Raw genomic sequence first — 15001 nt, 5'->3', positions numbered from 1 at the left:
GCAGCCTGGGCAACATGGTGAAACCCTGTCTCTACAAAAAAATACAAAAATTAGCCAGGCGTGGAGGCTTGTGCCTATAGTCCCAGCTACTTGCGGGGCTGAGGCGGGTGGGGGATGGCTTGAGCCCAGGAGGTAGAGGTTGCAGTGAGCCGAGACTGTGTCCAGCCTGGGTGACAGAGTGAGACCCTGTGTAATATGGAGTTAACTGACCTAAGAACACAGCCGTCAGCATAACATTCATACAATCGGTAAAAATATCTATGACTTTGGCCTACCCAATGAAGAATCTCTAAAGGAGTTCAAGCCTATTAAATGAATTACCTTCAGTGATAAGGGTTTGGTTTGTTTGTTTGTTTGTTTGAGACAGAATCTCACTCTGTCACCCAGACTGAAGTGCAGTGGCACAATCTTGGGTCACTGCAACCTCCGCCTCCCAGGTTCAAGCGATTCTCCCGCCTCAGCCTCCTGAGTAGCTGGGATTACAGGAACCCATCGCCATGCCTGGCTAATTGTTGAATTTTTAGTAGAGGCAGGGTTTCACCATGTTGGTCAGACTGGAGTGATAAAGGTTTAACAACAAAAACAGAATGACTGATTAGTGAACTTGAGAATGAGGGAAGCTCTCTGAAGGCATGTTTCATATTGAAGACTGTTTAAATTAAGGCTTATCAGACTGTCAAAAGTAATGCTACTATTTAGAAAGCAGTAAAAGCCAGGTGCAGGAACACACGTCTGTAGTCCCAGCTACTCCAGAGGCTGGGTCATGAGAATCCCTTAAGCGCTTAAGAAGTTCAAGTTCATTCTGGACAATATAGTGAGACTTTGCCTCTTAAAAAGAAAATAATAATAATAATGGGCCGGGTGTGGTGGCTCACGCCTGTAATCCCAGCATTTTGGGAGGCCAAGGCAGTTGGATCACCTGAAATCAGGGGTTCGAAAACAGCCTGACCAACATGGTGAAACCCCATCTCTACTGAAAAATACAAAAATAAGCCAGGCATAGTGGTGGGTGCCTGTAATCCCAGCTACTTGGGAGGCTGAGGCAGGAGAATCGTTTGAACCCAGGAGGCAGAGCTTGCAGTGAGCCAAATCACTGCACTCCAACCTGGGTGACAGAGCAAGACTTTGTCACAAAATTAATAATAATAATAATAATAATAAGGAAAAGAAAACAGCAAAAGCACCAGCAGGAAGGAATACTAGTAGCACAAGGGAGTGTATTAAAGAAGAGTCCAGACAAGGGATTTTGAGGAACACTCCACATTAAAATAAAACTATCCTTCTACAAGTTGGCCGGGCACGGTGGCTCATGCCTGTAATGCCAACACTTCGGGAGGCTGAGGCGGGCGGATCACGAGGTCAAGAGATCGAGACCATTCTGGCCAACATGGTGAAACCCCATCTCTGCTAAAAGTACAAAAAAAAATTAGCTGGGCGTGGTGGCACTCGTCTGTAGTCCCAGCTACTTGGGAGGCTGAGGCAGGAGACTTGTTTGAACCCGGGAAGCAGAGGTTGCAGTGAGCCAAGATCGCGCCACTGCACTCCAGCCTAGCAACAGAGCGAGACTCCGTCCCAAAAAAAAAAAAAAAAAATTATCCTTCTACAGAAACCTTTCCCTTCAAAATGGCACAGGAGATCTGGCTGTCCCGAGTTTCACCACCTAGAGTTGCAATATGAACAACTACGAAAGATAAAATGATAGTGCTAAAGTACATAAGCATATGCATGAACTTATAACATATTACATCTTTAAACTGGTACTACTGCTGGGCATGGTGGCTCACGCCTATAATCCCAGCACTTTGGGAGGCAGAGGAGGGTGGATTGCTTGAGGTCAGGAGTTCGAGACCAGCCTGGCTAACATGGCAAAAACCCCATCTCTACTAAAAATACAAAAATTATCTGGTTGCGGTGGCCTGTAATCCCAGCTACTCAGGAGGCTGAGGCATGAGAATAGCTTGAGTCTGGGAGGTAGAGGTTGCACTCCAGACTGGGTGACAGAGTGAGACTCTGACTCAATAAATAAATAAGATTGTTACTATTATCAATTTTTAAATCGTTATCTTAAGGCCTCCTTCCAAATTCCAAAGACATCTCTGTTCTTTTGCTTTCATTTGATATTGTTCTAACAGGTATTTACTGATCTAAGCTATCTTCTTGGGGGGCAAGTTCTTTTTAACACATCTTAAGGCTTGATTTAACAAATAAAATATCTTAGTTAATACTGTCTAACCTCCTAGCCAGATCTTAGTAAAAAGTAGATAAATAATGCAAAAGGAACATGTTAACAAAACAGTTAAGACTTAATCTTCAAAAAATTCCATTCTCTTCCACTGGAGACATGCTTTCTTTCCTTCTCCTGAAATAACTTTTGTTCATTTATTTTTTGAGACAGTGTCTCACTCTGTTGCCCAGGCTAGAGCATGATGGCACAATTATAGCACACTGCAACCCTGAACTCATAGGCTCAACTGATCCTCCCACCTCCCACCTCAGCCCTTGAGTAGTTAGAACTACAGGTGCACAACACTATACCTAGCTAATTTTTTTATTTTTGCAGACAGGGCCTTTGTATGTTGCCCAGCCTGGTCTTTAACTCCTGGCCTGAAGTAATCCTCCTGCCTCAGCCTCCCATGTGAAAGCCATCGCATCTGGCCTGTGAAATTCCATCCCTCTGAAAGTGGGAAGTACGGGAAAAAATGCACTCATAGAAGTTTATCTGAAAGCTCCCTTAAGCACAGGTTTTTCCCACTACTTCCACTACCTTCACAGCCAATCTTACCAGTATTAAATATCTCCCTGAAATCATCTTTTTGGAAATCTGGTAAAACTGGATTAATCCACTCTTGTACTTGAATACCATGCTCCTTCGATAGTACTTTTATGGTCGTTGTCTTTCCACATCCAGGAGGACCTGTTATTAATAAAATAGATCCACCCTAAAATCAAATACAAATTATTAATTAAAAACCAAAATCACTGGAATGCTAGAATATTATTTCTGACTTTTCATTCTAAATATCATTTACTTCTATAAATATTTGCTGAATGTCTCATACAAGCAGATAAAATTTCATAATAATGCTTGCTGGAATAAACCAACTTTATTTTTTCTTTTTTTAATTTTTTCCCCCATTTTCCATACAAAAACATCTGCAAATATGGAAATAAGAGAATCATAATTCTTCAACTCTAAATTCTGCTTCTGATAATTTCTCAATTTTTGCATTATGTCCCTCCCAAGGACTACTTAGTAGCCAAATTAAAACAACCACACTTTGGCTAAATTAGGGAGGTGATGTCTAAAACAAAGATTTTTAGAGGTTACTTGAACTCATATATTTTTTTTTTTTTGAGACGGAGTCTTGCTCTGTCACCCAGGTTGGAGTGCAGCAGCGCAATCTTGGCTCACTGCAAGCTCCACCTCCTTGGTTCACGCCATTCTCCTGCCTCAGCCACCCGAGTAGCTGGGACTACAGGCGCCCGCCACCACGCCCGGCTAATTTTTTGTATTTTCAGTAGAGACGGGGTTTCACCGTGTTGGCCAGGATGGTCTCGATCTCCTGACCTCGTTATTTGCCCGTCTCGGCCTCCCAAAGTGCTGGGATTACAGGCTTGAGCCACCGCGCCCGGCCCATAGGTTCTTATTAAAGAAAAACAAATAAGCAAGAATTATAGCCTACCACAGTATGTAGGAAATCTTTTGATATTTCTGTAGCTTTAACTTTTTTTTTTTAAATCAAATTTACAGTATGAGGGAATGTTACTGGGATTAACAATCTCTAGTCTCTCATTAGAGTCCTATCTCTGGTAAATACGTTTCTTTTCTTTTCTTTTTTCTTTTGAGACAGGATCTCACTCTAATGCCCAGGATGGAGTGCAGTGGCACAATCTTGGCTTATTGCAGCCTCCACCTCCCAGGCTGAAGCGATTCTTCCACCTCAGCCTCCTGACCAAGTGGGACTATAGAAACCCCGTCTCTACTAAAAATACAAAAACTAGCCGGGCGAGGTGGCGGGCGCCTGTAGTCCCAGCTACTCGGGAGGCTGAGGCAGGAGAATGGCGTAAACCCAGGAGGCGGAGCTTGCAGTGAGCTGAGATCCGGCCACTGCACTCCAGTCCACTGCACTCCAGTCCGGGCGACAGAGCGAGACTCCGCCTCAAAAAAAAAAAAAAAAAAAAAGAACCTATGTACCTTGGACAAAGACAGCCTGTTCCACTTTTGAAAAGGGCAGTGCGTGAGTTATAGTGCTGTTCACCATGAGTTCAAATTATATGGATCAACAATATAGTCAGGTGCCAGATAATCAACTTTCAGTCAATGATGGACCACATATAAACAGTAGTCTCATAAAATTATAGTGGAGTTGAAAAATTCCTAGTAATAATAATGCAAAACATCATTCACGTTTGTGGTAATGCTGGTGTACACACACCTACTGTGCTGTATAAAAATGTAACAAGTATATCTCATTATGTGTAATATATAATGCTTCACAGTTATAATAAACAACTATGTTACTGGTTTATGTATTTACAGTGCCATATCTTTATTATTAGAATCTACTTGTTCTTATAAAAAAAAAAAAAAGTTGGCCAGGCATGGTGGCTCATGCCTATAATCCCAGCACTTTGGGAGGCCGAAGCAGGTGGATCATCTGAGGTCAGGAGTTGACCAGCATGGCCAATATGGTAAAACCCCGTCTCTACTAAAAATACAAGAACTACCCGGGCGTGGTGGTGCACTCCTGTAATCCCAGCTACTCAGGAGGCTGAGGCAAGAGAATCGCTTGAACCAGGGAGGCGGAGGCTGCAGTGAGCCGAAATTGCGCCAGCTACTGCACTCCAGCCTGGGCAACAAGAGTGAAACTCTGTCTCAAAAAAAAAAAAAAAAAGTTGGCCGGGCGCGGTGGCTCAAGCCTGTAATCCCAGCACTTTGGGAGGCCGAGACGGGTAGATCACGAGGTCAGGAGATCGAGACCATCCTGGCGAACACAGTGAAACCCTGTCTCTACTAAAAAAATACAAAAAAAACTAGCCGGGCGAGGTGGCAGGCGCCTGTAGTCCCAGCCACTTGGGAGGCTGAGGCAGGAGAACAGCGTGAACCCGGGAGGTGGAGCTTGCAGTGAGCTGAGATCCGGCCACTGCACTCCAGCCTGGGCGACAGAGCGAGACTCCATCTCAAAAAAAAAAAAAAAAAAAAAGTTAACTATAAAACAGCCTCAGGCAAGTCCTTCAGGAGGTACTGCAGAAGGCACTGTTGTCATAAGAGACGACAGCTCCTTACGTGTTGCTGCCTCTGAAAACCTTCCAGTGGACAAGATGTAGAGGTGGAAGACAGTGCTATTAATGATCCTAACCCTGTGTAGGCCTAGGCTAATATGTGTGTTTGTGTCTTCATTTTTAATTTTAAAAGAAGCTTAAAATTTTTTTAATACAAAAAAAGTTTATAGAATAAAGATATAAAGACAGAAAATATTTTTGTACAGCCGTACCATTTATTTGTGTTTTAAGCTAAGTGTTATTATGAAGGAATCTAAAAGTTTCTTAAGTAAAAAAGTTACATAATGTCCTTAACATGGCATTTACAAAAAGTTCCATGAGTGGAACTTTTCTAGTGAAGGTTTATTGAATAAAAAACTTTTTAAGTTTAGTGTAGCCTAAGTGTACAATGTTTATAAAAGTCTATAGTAGTGTGCAGTAATGTCTTAGACTGTCACTAACCACTCACACTCACTGACTTAACCATCTTCCAGTCCAAGCTCCATTCATGGTAAGTTCCCTATATAAATCTATAATAACATTTTTTATCTTTTATAACCATGTTTTTACCAAACATTTTTCTTTTTATTTTTTTGAGACACAGTCTCGTTCTGTTGCCCAGGCTGGGGTGCAGTGGCACTATCTTCAGCTCACTGCAACTTCCGCCACCCGGTTTCAAGTGATTCTTGTGCCTCCCATGTAGCTGGGACTACAGGCACACACCACCATGCCTGGCTAATTTTTGTATGTTTAGTAGAGATGGGGTTTCACCATGTTGGTCAGGCTGGTCTTGAATTCCTTACCTCAGGTAATCCACCCGTCTTGACCTCCCAAAGTGCTGGATTATAGGCGTGAGCCACCGAGCCTGGCCTTTTTACTGTACTTTGTAATGGTATGGTTTAGGTATATTTATTTACACACATAGTTCCCACTGTGTTATAACTGCCTACAGTATTTAATACAGTAACATGCTATACAAGTTTGTAGCACAGGAGCAAAATATAGCCTATGTGGAGAGCAGGCTATAGGCTATACCACAGGTTTGTGTAAGTACACTCTACGATATTCTCACAACAATGAAATCACCTAATGATGTATTTCCCAGAATGCATCCCCATCACTAACTGAAGCATGACTGAACATTAAATAACTTTAAACAAAAACACATATACAACAAGGCTATATATTGATGGGTTGACAAAAATGTTGTAACCAGAGGTTTGCAGAAACCTAATTTAGTGTTTTTCTTAGAAATAATGGTTCAGTATTTACTAATTCAGCAACTTTACAGAACATAACTACCTTGAATAATGATAACTATAATACCAGACAGATCACTTCTTTACAAAGAAAAAGAAGCCTATGCACAGGTACTATACATTTTTCTCATGTAATAATATACTTACGTGTCTGTTTTCTGACAGAGTGGGTATTGCCACATAGCAAGTTTCCCTTTCAGTAAGAGAACTAGTAGGTAGTTTCTTATCAGCACATTATAACGTGAAGACTTTTGTTAATCCCATTTGTCTACACTGTAACAGAGTTTTACTGAATTCTGAAGGAAAGAAGTTGTCCTGAAAAATTAAACTCTGCAAATATTTGGTATATTGTACTTAAAATAAATTTTGAAAAGTAAATTTAGTTTGCCCATTGATAAATCTAGATCTTACCAATTTTTCTGAATAAAAATGTTTTCTAATTACTGACATCACTGAAACTTCTGTAAAATAAAGGGTAAGTGATTTGGGCCAGGCATGGTGTGGCTCATGCCTATTAATTCTGGCACTGTGGGATGCCAAGGTGGGAGGTGTACTTGAGGCCAGGAATTCAAGACCAGCATGGGCAACACCGTAAGACCCCATCTCTACAAAATTGTTTTTAAAAATTAGCCAGATGTGATGGCACACGCTTGTAGTTCCCAGCTACTCGGGAAGCTGAGGTGGGAGGACTGCTTGAGTCCAGGAGTTCAAGGCTGCAGTGAGCTATGATAGCACCTCTGCAATCCAGTGTAGGCAACTATCTTTAGCAAGATCTTGTCTCTAAAAAGTTAATAAACAAATAAATAGAGTATATGATTAAAGTCCAACTGCTTAGGGGGAAAACTTTTGAAACCATAAAGAAAATAATTTTCCCAATACCTATATATATATATGTATAGGTACATATATACCTAAGTTTATCCAACTGGTAGAATAATGATAGTAACACCACCGTAGGTTTATGACATGATAATGTTTATACTGACAGAGTATTGCTAAGTGAGAAAACACAATGGACACTGAAAAATAAAAACTATTAGCTGAGCTGACCAAAAACAAATCAATGAGGAAAAGCTTGGATGTAAGAGGTGTGTCAGATAGACTGCCCAAAAATCTGTATTTGGAGAAGAGAGATGAGATTTCTATGAATCAGAGGAATACCAATGATGACACTTAAAATCCATCTTGAATTCATGATCTCAGCTCTAAACCAAAAGGTTCAGATCCACAGGCCAGAGAGAAAGGAGCTTAGTTCAAGAGAGAAGGATCGGCTGGGTGTGATGACTCACACCTGCAATCCCAACACTTAGGGAAGCCAAGGCAGGTAGATCACCTGAAGTCAGAAGTTCGAGACCAGCCTGGCCAACATGGTGAAACCCTGTCTCTATTAAAAATGCAAAAATTAGCTGGGTGTGGTGGTGCGCACCTGTAATTCCAGCTACTCCAAAGGCTGAGGTAGGAGAAATGCTTGAATCCAGGAGGCAGAGGCTGCAGTGAGTCAAGATCACGCCACTGCACTCCAGCCTGTGCGACAAAGCGAGACTCTATCTCAAAAAAAAAAAAAAAGAAAAGAGAACGATCTGTTACCATCAAAGCAACTAAAACACCAACTCCTTCATCTCAAAGTTGAAAACTAAAGGAAAGACCTAATGTAAACAACGGACTCTAGGTATTAGTCATGTGTCAATGTAGGTTCATCAATTTTAACAAATGTACTACTCTGGTAGGGGAAGGTTAGTAAAGGGAAAAGGCTATGCATGTGTCGGGACAGGGCATATGTGGGATATCTCTGTACCTTCTACTCAATTTGGTTGTGAACCTAAAACTGCTCCAAAAATAAAAGCCTATTTTTTTAAAAAGGAAAAGATACAAAACTCATCCTGCCTTTCTAGTTGGAAATGTATTTCAAGGTAACTAAACAACCCTAGCTAGTGATGGCAAACTTTTCTTTGTAGAAAAATGTCAGTAATAACTGTAGAAATAACAGAACTACAAGAAAATCACTATTTTACAACCCTAATAAAATAAGTGATTCAGGCAAGGGTTGAAAATTGAAGCTACAGCACTTAGGTGGACGATTGATGGAGAACTGGGCATTCACATGCTGCCACAGTATCTCCCCATGGATTATGTGCCAGTTGTGAGGGAAAGTTACTCTACAATGAAGATTTTTGACGGTCACCTCTTTAGTGACCAAACTTAAGCTAGCAGGAGAACCACAAATACTTTCCAACTTGACACACTATACAACATACACCATGACCTTTATTCTTCCAAAAATGTTCAACTTGAGTCTAATCAAGCCCTTGATTCAAAATTTTAGGTTATAGGACATGCAGGATAGAAGAACAAGTTAATCATCATTAGGAGGAAACGACCTAACAAATGCAGTGTGAGACTTCCACAAGTCAATCGGCCTGGTCTCCTTCATAAGTCAGTGCCATGGAGAAAAAGAAAGGGTTAGTAAACTATTACTGGATTCAGGGGAAAAAAAAATGCCTAAGAGATATAACAACCAAATGCAACGTTCGATCCTTGATTACATCCTGTTTGAAACAAACCAGCTACAAAAGACATTTTGGGGACAAATGCAGAAACGTGAATATGAATTGATCATTAGATAGCATTAGGGCATCCTGGTTAATTTTGTTAGAGAGAATAATGGTATGCATAATTAATTAGGAAAATAATTTTTTTTTTTTTAAAACACAGAGACATACTGAAGTCTCTAAAAGTCTAACTGAAATGTCACAATGTTTACAATTTACTTTAAAATACTTAAGTGGGAAACAATGAGTATATTCTGTATATATGAGTATTTTTATTATTTTATTTTCTTTTGTGCTTGAAAAATCTCAAAATAAAAACATTTAAAAAGAGAGACTGATGGAAGGAGAGAATATTTTACCTTGGAGGTTCAGGGTAATTGTGCAGTAAGGAAGTGAAACAAAAAGTATCAGTCTAAAATAAATAATGACTGTTTTGGGCTATATTTAGTAGAGAAACTAGTATGTAATTTGCCTGCTTTCCTCAGCCTGAGATAATCCGATGTGCTAAATACACTAGTACCCTAATTGGTTTACTGATTCTTTATGCTAACAATAAGACATAAAGAAAAAGAGTTACAAATAAAGGGGAAAACTCAAAGTCTCTGGGTCTTTTAGTCAAGTTGGAAGTAGTAAAGTCAGGAAGCTTTTTTATCGCCTTTTTTTTTTTTTTTTATGGTTTTTGGTATTGCTCTGTTGCCCAGGCTAGAGTGTACTAGTGTGATCACAGCTCATTGCAGCTTCCACCTCCTGGGCTCAGGCGATCCTCCCACCTCAGCCTCCCAGGTAGCTGAGACCAGTGGCATGCACAATGCCCAGCTAATTAGCTGTAGAGACAGAGTCTCCCTATGTTGCCCAGGCTGCTCTCGAACTCCTGGGCTCAAGTGATCCTCCCGCCTTGGCCTCCCAAAGTGCCAGGATTACAGGCATGAGTCACCACGCCCCAATAGGGAGCTTTCTACTGGAGGAGATCTAGACTTGTTTTGAGCAAAATCACCATAAAACTTTAACTTCTAACAACACACTGTAAGAAAAATACTTGACGTTAAATATTTAAAAACACATTTCTTACCTGTTTTGGCTGCCTTTCTAAGACTTGAGCTTTTAACCAGGTTTCAACTTCTTCAATTTTCTTTTTATGCACAGCAAGTTCATGCTACAACAAAAATTTCAAATTTAAAACAAAACTTCTTAACTGAAGATTTTTTTGGTACATCAGCACATATGAACCTAAGCATTATTAATGAAAAGAAGTAGCAAATCAGTAACAATCTATATAATAAAATGGTCCTTTTGATTATACTTGAATTTTTATATTATGGAAAAATTACATTCTTAAGTTGATAACTCTGTATGATAATTTTAGCAAGTTTGTTGTTATAACATTTTTTAAAATTCAGAAATACATTTTGAGAAGACAGTAGAACGGAGTATTACATTTAGTACAAAAATTTTAAAAAAGATCAATTCTGTGTCAGGATTAAATTAAATCTAAGACAACTAATAATACAACTTCAGAGTAACTATTGAGAAAAATCTGAGCCTTGGAAAATAAAAAAATCCAGAATTTTTTCTAACACTTAGAAAGAGTCTTATAAGTAAAAAATCTGAAAATGTACATCTCTCTGCTTCCCATCCACCCTTATGCACCCTGAAATTAAATTATGTAGATGTCTGCATGCTTTTCAGTACCTGAGTTTCTGGTTTATATTTATCCACCCATGGTTCATTTTCAGACAGAGATTCTTTTGAATTTTCTAAACCATAAATCTGTTCTAAGGAAGACAGATTTCCTCTTTTTCTCGCTGGAAATTTGCTACTTTCTAATGTGGAAGGTCCATTTTTTCTTCTATGACTTGAGTTATTCACGCCTAATGACGTGGCAGTAATAGTAGAGATGCCTCTACACTCTAGAAAATCATCAAATGATGGGTCGACCCAGTCTGTTACCTGAAAAAAAAAAGAAATCATGTAAATATAATCACATTTTCTCCCATCTATTCCCCTAAATAACTGAACTACTCTGGAAACAGCATACTCATAAATTTATAACCTTTAAAACTAAAAAAAAAATAAAATTTTTTTTTGAGACAGGGTCTGGCTTTGTCACCCAGGCTGGAGTGCAGTGGTATAATCTCAGCTCAAGCAATCCTCTAGCCTCAGCCTCTTGAGTAACTGGGACTATAGGCATGCACCACCATGCCCAACTATTTTTTTGTACTTTTTGTAGAGATGGGTTTTTGCCATGTTACCCAGGCTGGTCTCAAACAGTTCTTGGGCTCAAGCGATCCTCTCACCTCAGCCTCCCAAAGAGCTGGGATTACAGGTATGAGCCACCATACACGGCCTAAAAATCTTACAAATTAACTCTTTTTAAATAAAACTCTCTCTGTAATAGTTGTTTTTCTACTTTGCAGTAAGTGCAAGTGCATACTTGTCTACTTGACCTTAAAGGAGTAAAGAACATAAACTTATTTTTATTAATTGTAATCTTCCCAGCATAAAGACTAGAACGATTTTTTTAACTCTGTAGGATTGAAACATAAATATTAAAATTACCTATTAAAAAAAGCAAAACAAAATAAACAAATGATAATAATTTAACAGAAATAGCAGTAAGAGTAACACATCTGCCTTGGCCAGGTTAATACATTCACAAACTAAGAACCATTTCATATATCCAAATAATCCATATCAGCTTTAAGACTTAGTGAAGATATAGACCAAGGATCATAACGTTGCAATCTGTAATTATGACTGGATTTTATTTTTCTTCAGTGCAAGAAGCAACTAATATTTTTATAATTGAGGCAGGCTTTTCACGGGGGAACTGTCACTCAGAAACACCTAGTAATGGTTGGGTGTAGTGGCTCACACCTATAATTCCAGCATATTCAGAGATACAGGCAGTAGGATTGCTGAGCCCAGGAGTTTCAGAACAGCTAGCATAACACAGGGAGACCCCAACCCTACAAAAAATAAAAAATTAGCCAGGCATGGTGGCGCACACCTGTATTCCCAGCTACCTGGGGGGCTAAGGTGGGAGAATCACTTGAGCCTGGGAGGTCAAGGTTGCAGTGAACCATGGTCACCCCACTGCACTCCAGCCTGGGCAACAGAGTGAGACCCGTTGTTTTTTTTTTTTGCTAAAAATTAGAAATTATTAGTTAATTATTACAAATAATTAGAAATTAGAAAGTTTTACTAGATTTCTTAACACTCTAATAGCATTAATCTAGAAAAACATAGCTTCAGATCTGGTTGTAGAATCTACTGCCTGGCTAACAAAAAGAAACCAAGTTATGTTTTCCTTCAAGAATACTCAGCCATAGTTGTGAGCTACTAATTAGACAATGTTCCTCTCTTGAAGAAAATGAACCAGAAGTTGGAGCTGAAAGTAGGCTTAGAGGAGGCAATTTAGGGCTTACAAATACTTTACAAATGCTAAGTCACACTTCACTCTTCTTTTAAGACAGAGAGTTAGGAATATTATTGGCAGTGGATTAAAAAAGGAAGACCACTGGAAAAAATTTCAGTCATAGCTACCTGATTCATTTCGTCCTCATCAAAAGACTGTGACTGGTACTATAATTTTGGCCCCTTTCCTCTATATTTTTGAGTGTATGAAAATATCTTTCATTATAAACCTTTTGACAGCAATTCTGATTTGCAAATTATTTATACATTTTATAATTTCATTTCTTACATAAATGTGGACTCCCATATACTAGAAAAAAGAGAAAGATAAACAGCAAAGTTAAGTAATTTACTTAACATCCAAGAAAATTTAGAGCCACCACTTAGGGAAATAGCTACCCTGCATGCATGAAACTGTCTGACCCCCATTCCACTTTAACCCCTATCTTGCTGAGAACTGACACACTGAATCACATTACTTCTAAGAAGTAGGGCTTTTGGTTAAGCTATAACACCAACTACCACTCATATTTCTCTCTTCTATGTTCTTTCATTCAAATGTTTTCAGCCTTTGTGACTGGGACTGTAAAACACTTTTTCAAAATTAAGGTTGTACTTTTAGAGAACACTTGTTTCACAACTTATTACCATACTTGCTTAAATCATTAATTACAATAGATACTGGGCTCTATTACTTTGATAGCAGTAATAAGTTATTAAGAATATGTATAAAAATTTATTTTAAGGCAATTATTACATGGCCATTCTAGTGTATCATACCTTTGTGGAAGATACCTTTGGTCTAAGAAAAGTTTTTGACATTATAAACTGTAATAGTTCCCATCCGTAGTTCAGGACCTGTAGTACATTAAACTATAATTCACCTAGGGGGGAAAAAAAGAAGCCCTCAAATGAAGAAAAACTCTAATTGCAGAATTATAGTAATAAATGTATACTGATATAATCAACAACACAATAAAGGCTCAAGAACTAGTGAAAAGGAACAGTAAATTTAAGTGATACAAGAAATCAAAATTCTAAAATAATTTTACTTTTAATGACTATAACTGTATCAAATAATCTACTTGTGGTGTTACTATCGGAGTTTTTCACACCAACTCAATGATGTATCAGAGGAAAAACAGAAAAAACCACACATACTATGTACTTACCTTTCGTCATTAAAATTGGCAATTTTATTTGAGCAATTTTTATACTGAAAATCAAAGTTTTCCTTATTTCAAATTACAGTTGCAGTTCTTCATTTCCAATATTTCCCAAAAAAGTAAAATACCATGAATTCACTTGCTGTGGACGAAGAATTTAAGTCTTACTGTAAAATTTTTGTTTTCATTTGAATACGTTATTAGAACATTTCTCGGTAACACTGTGGTTTTCAACCGTGTTTTCAAATGCTTAAACGTTTATGCAAAACTAGTGAATTCAACAATTTTAAGTTAGCCAGAAGAAAATTTTAAGGCCTACAAACTTATACACCGGAAAGTATACTGGACTATTTTACAGTTTGGAGGCACACATAGCCTATAAACACCCCAACACACTAGAAAACACATTGTTCAGCCCTCTGCCCCAAATCGTTCACGATTAGAGACTGTGACGTTTCAAAAGGTACACAAGTGGAAAAAAAACATCTATCTGAGTAAATATAGTTTGTAGCTCAAAATAAAAGATGCAGAGCGGGGACTGGGCGCGGTGGCTCACGCCTGTAATACCAGCATTGTGGGAGGCCAAGGCGGGAAGATCACCTGAGGTCAGGAGTTCGAGACCAGCCTGGCCAAAACATGGTGAAACCCCATCTCTACTAAAAATGCAAAAATTAGCCGGGCGTGGTGGTGGGCGCCTGTAATCCCTGCCACTCGGGAGGCTAAGGCAGGAGAATCACTTGAACCCGGGAGGCGGAGGTTGCACTCCAGCCTGGGCGACAAGAGTGAGACTCCGATCCCCCCAAAAGAAAAGAAGACTATTGTCACGGTCAGGGCTCTATTCACCCTTGAAAACAAGATTGACAATTACCTCCTCTAAAAAACAAATAACTGTCCCTGAAGATGCCAGGTTCCTGAAATGAGATGTCAGAGGCAGACCTTCAAGACTATTCCTAGCCGACCCACCACCACCCCACACAGTGAACAGGGAATACTAAACTCAAATATTCGTTCAACGTAATCCTATAATCAGTGGGGTGCCGGGTTGAGCTCGCAAATCCCCGCTGCGGGACAGGGCTTTGCACCCTCAATCTTCTCATCCCCGGATGGGATGGGCGGGTCGGGAGGAGGAGCGACGAGAGCCCAGCAAAGCTCGAAGGCAGATAGACTCGCGTCTCTAAGACATACACATAATATAGCCGCAGCCGCGGCGGCCTTACTTTCCCGGAGCTGCATCCCCTTTTGGGCAAACAGATGAGGCGACCAAGGTCTACCCTAGGTGAAAAGGCAGCCACCTGGCCCTACCCGGGCTTTACGCAGAGCCTCTCGGAGGTACGGCCTCCCGGGGACCTTC

General features: G+C 39.6%; 1 protein-coding gene across 6 annotated transcripts in view; it reads right to left on the bottom strand.

Annotated features, from left to right (window-relative positions):
- Positions 1 to 14992, bottom strand: part of RAD17 (RAD17 checkpoint clamp loader component) — a 46008-nt gene extending 31016 nt beyond the window's left edge. Inside the window, exons 1-7 of one of the 6 annotated variants that reach the window (XM_030927197.1) lie at positions 14868 to 14992; positions 13657 to 13792; positions 13265 to 13368; positions 12614 to 12794; positions 10760 to 11017; positions 10140 to 10223; positions 2783 to 2939 (exon numbers count right to left, since the gene is read on the bottom strand). In XM_030927197.1, the coding sequence (XP_030783057.1) occupies positions 2783 to 2939; positions 10140 to 10223; positions 10760 to 11017; positions 12614 to 12622 (508 nt within the window). In that variant the 5' untranslated portion in view covers positions 12623 to 12794; positions 13265 to 13368; positions 13657 to 13792; positions 14868 to 14992. Of the gene's footprint in view, positions 1 to 2782; positions 2940 to 10139; positions 10224 to 10759; positions 11018 to 12613; positions 12795 to 13264; positions 13369 to 13656; positions 13793 to 14518; positions 14820 to 14867 lie in introns of those variants that run through there. The other 5 variants (XM_010380225.2, XM_030927194.1, XM_030927195.1 and 2 more) reach the window with 5 other exon arrangements.
- Between the last annotated feature and the right edge of the window lie 9 nt (positions 14993 to 15001).

The sequence above is a fragment of the Rhinopithecus roxellana genome, chromosome 3 (assembly GCF_007565055.1).
Source record: "Rhinopithecus roxellana isolate Shanxi Qingling chromosome 3, ASM756505v1, whole genome shotgun sequence".
Lineage (NCBI taxonomy): Eukaryota > Metazoa > Chordata > Mammalia > Primates > Cercopithecidae > Rhinopithecus > Rhinopithecus roxellana.
The sequence above is the reverse complement of the archived record's forward strand: the minus strand, read 5'-3'. Positions and strand labels throughout refer to the sequence as shown.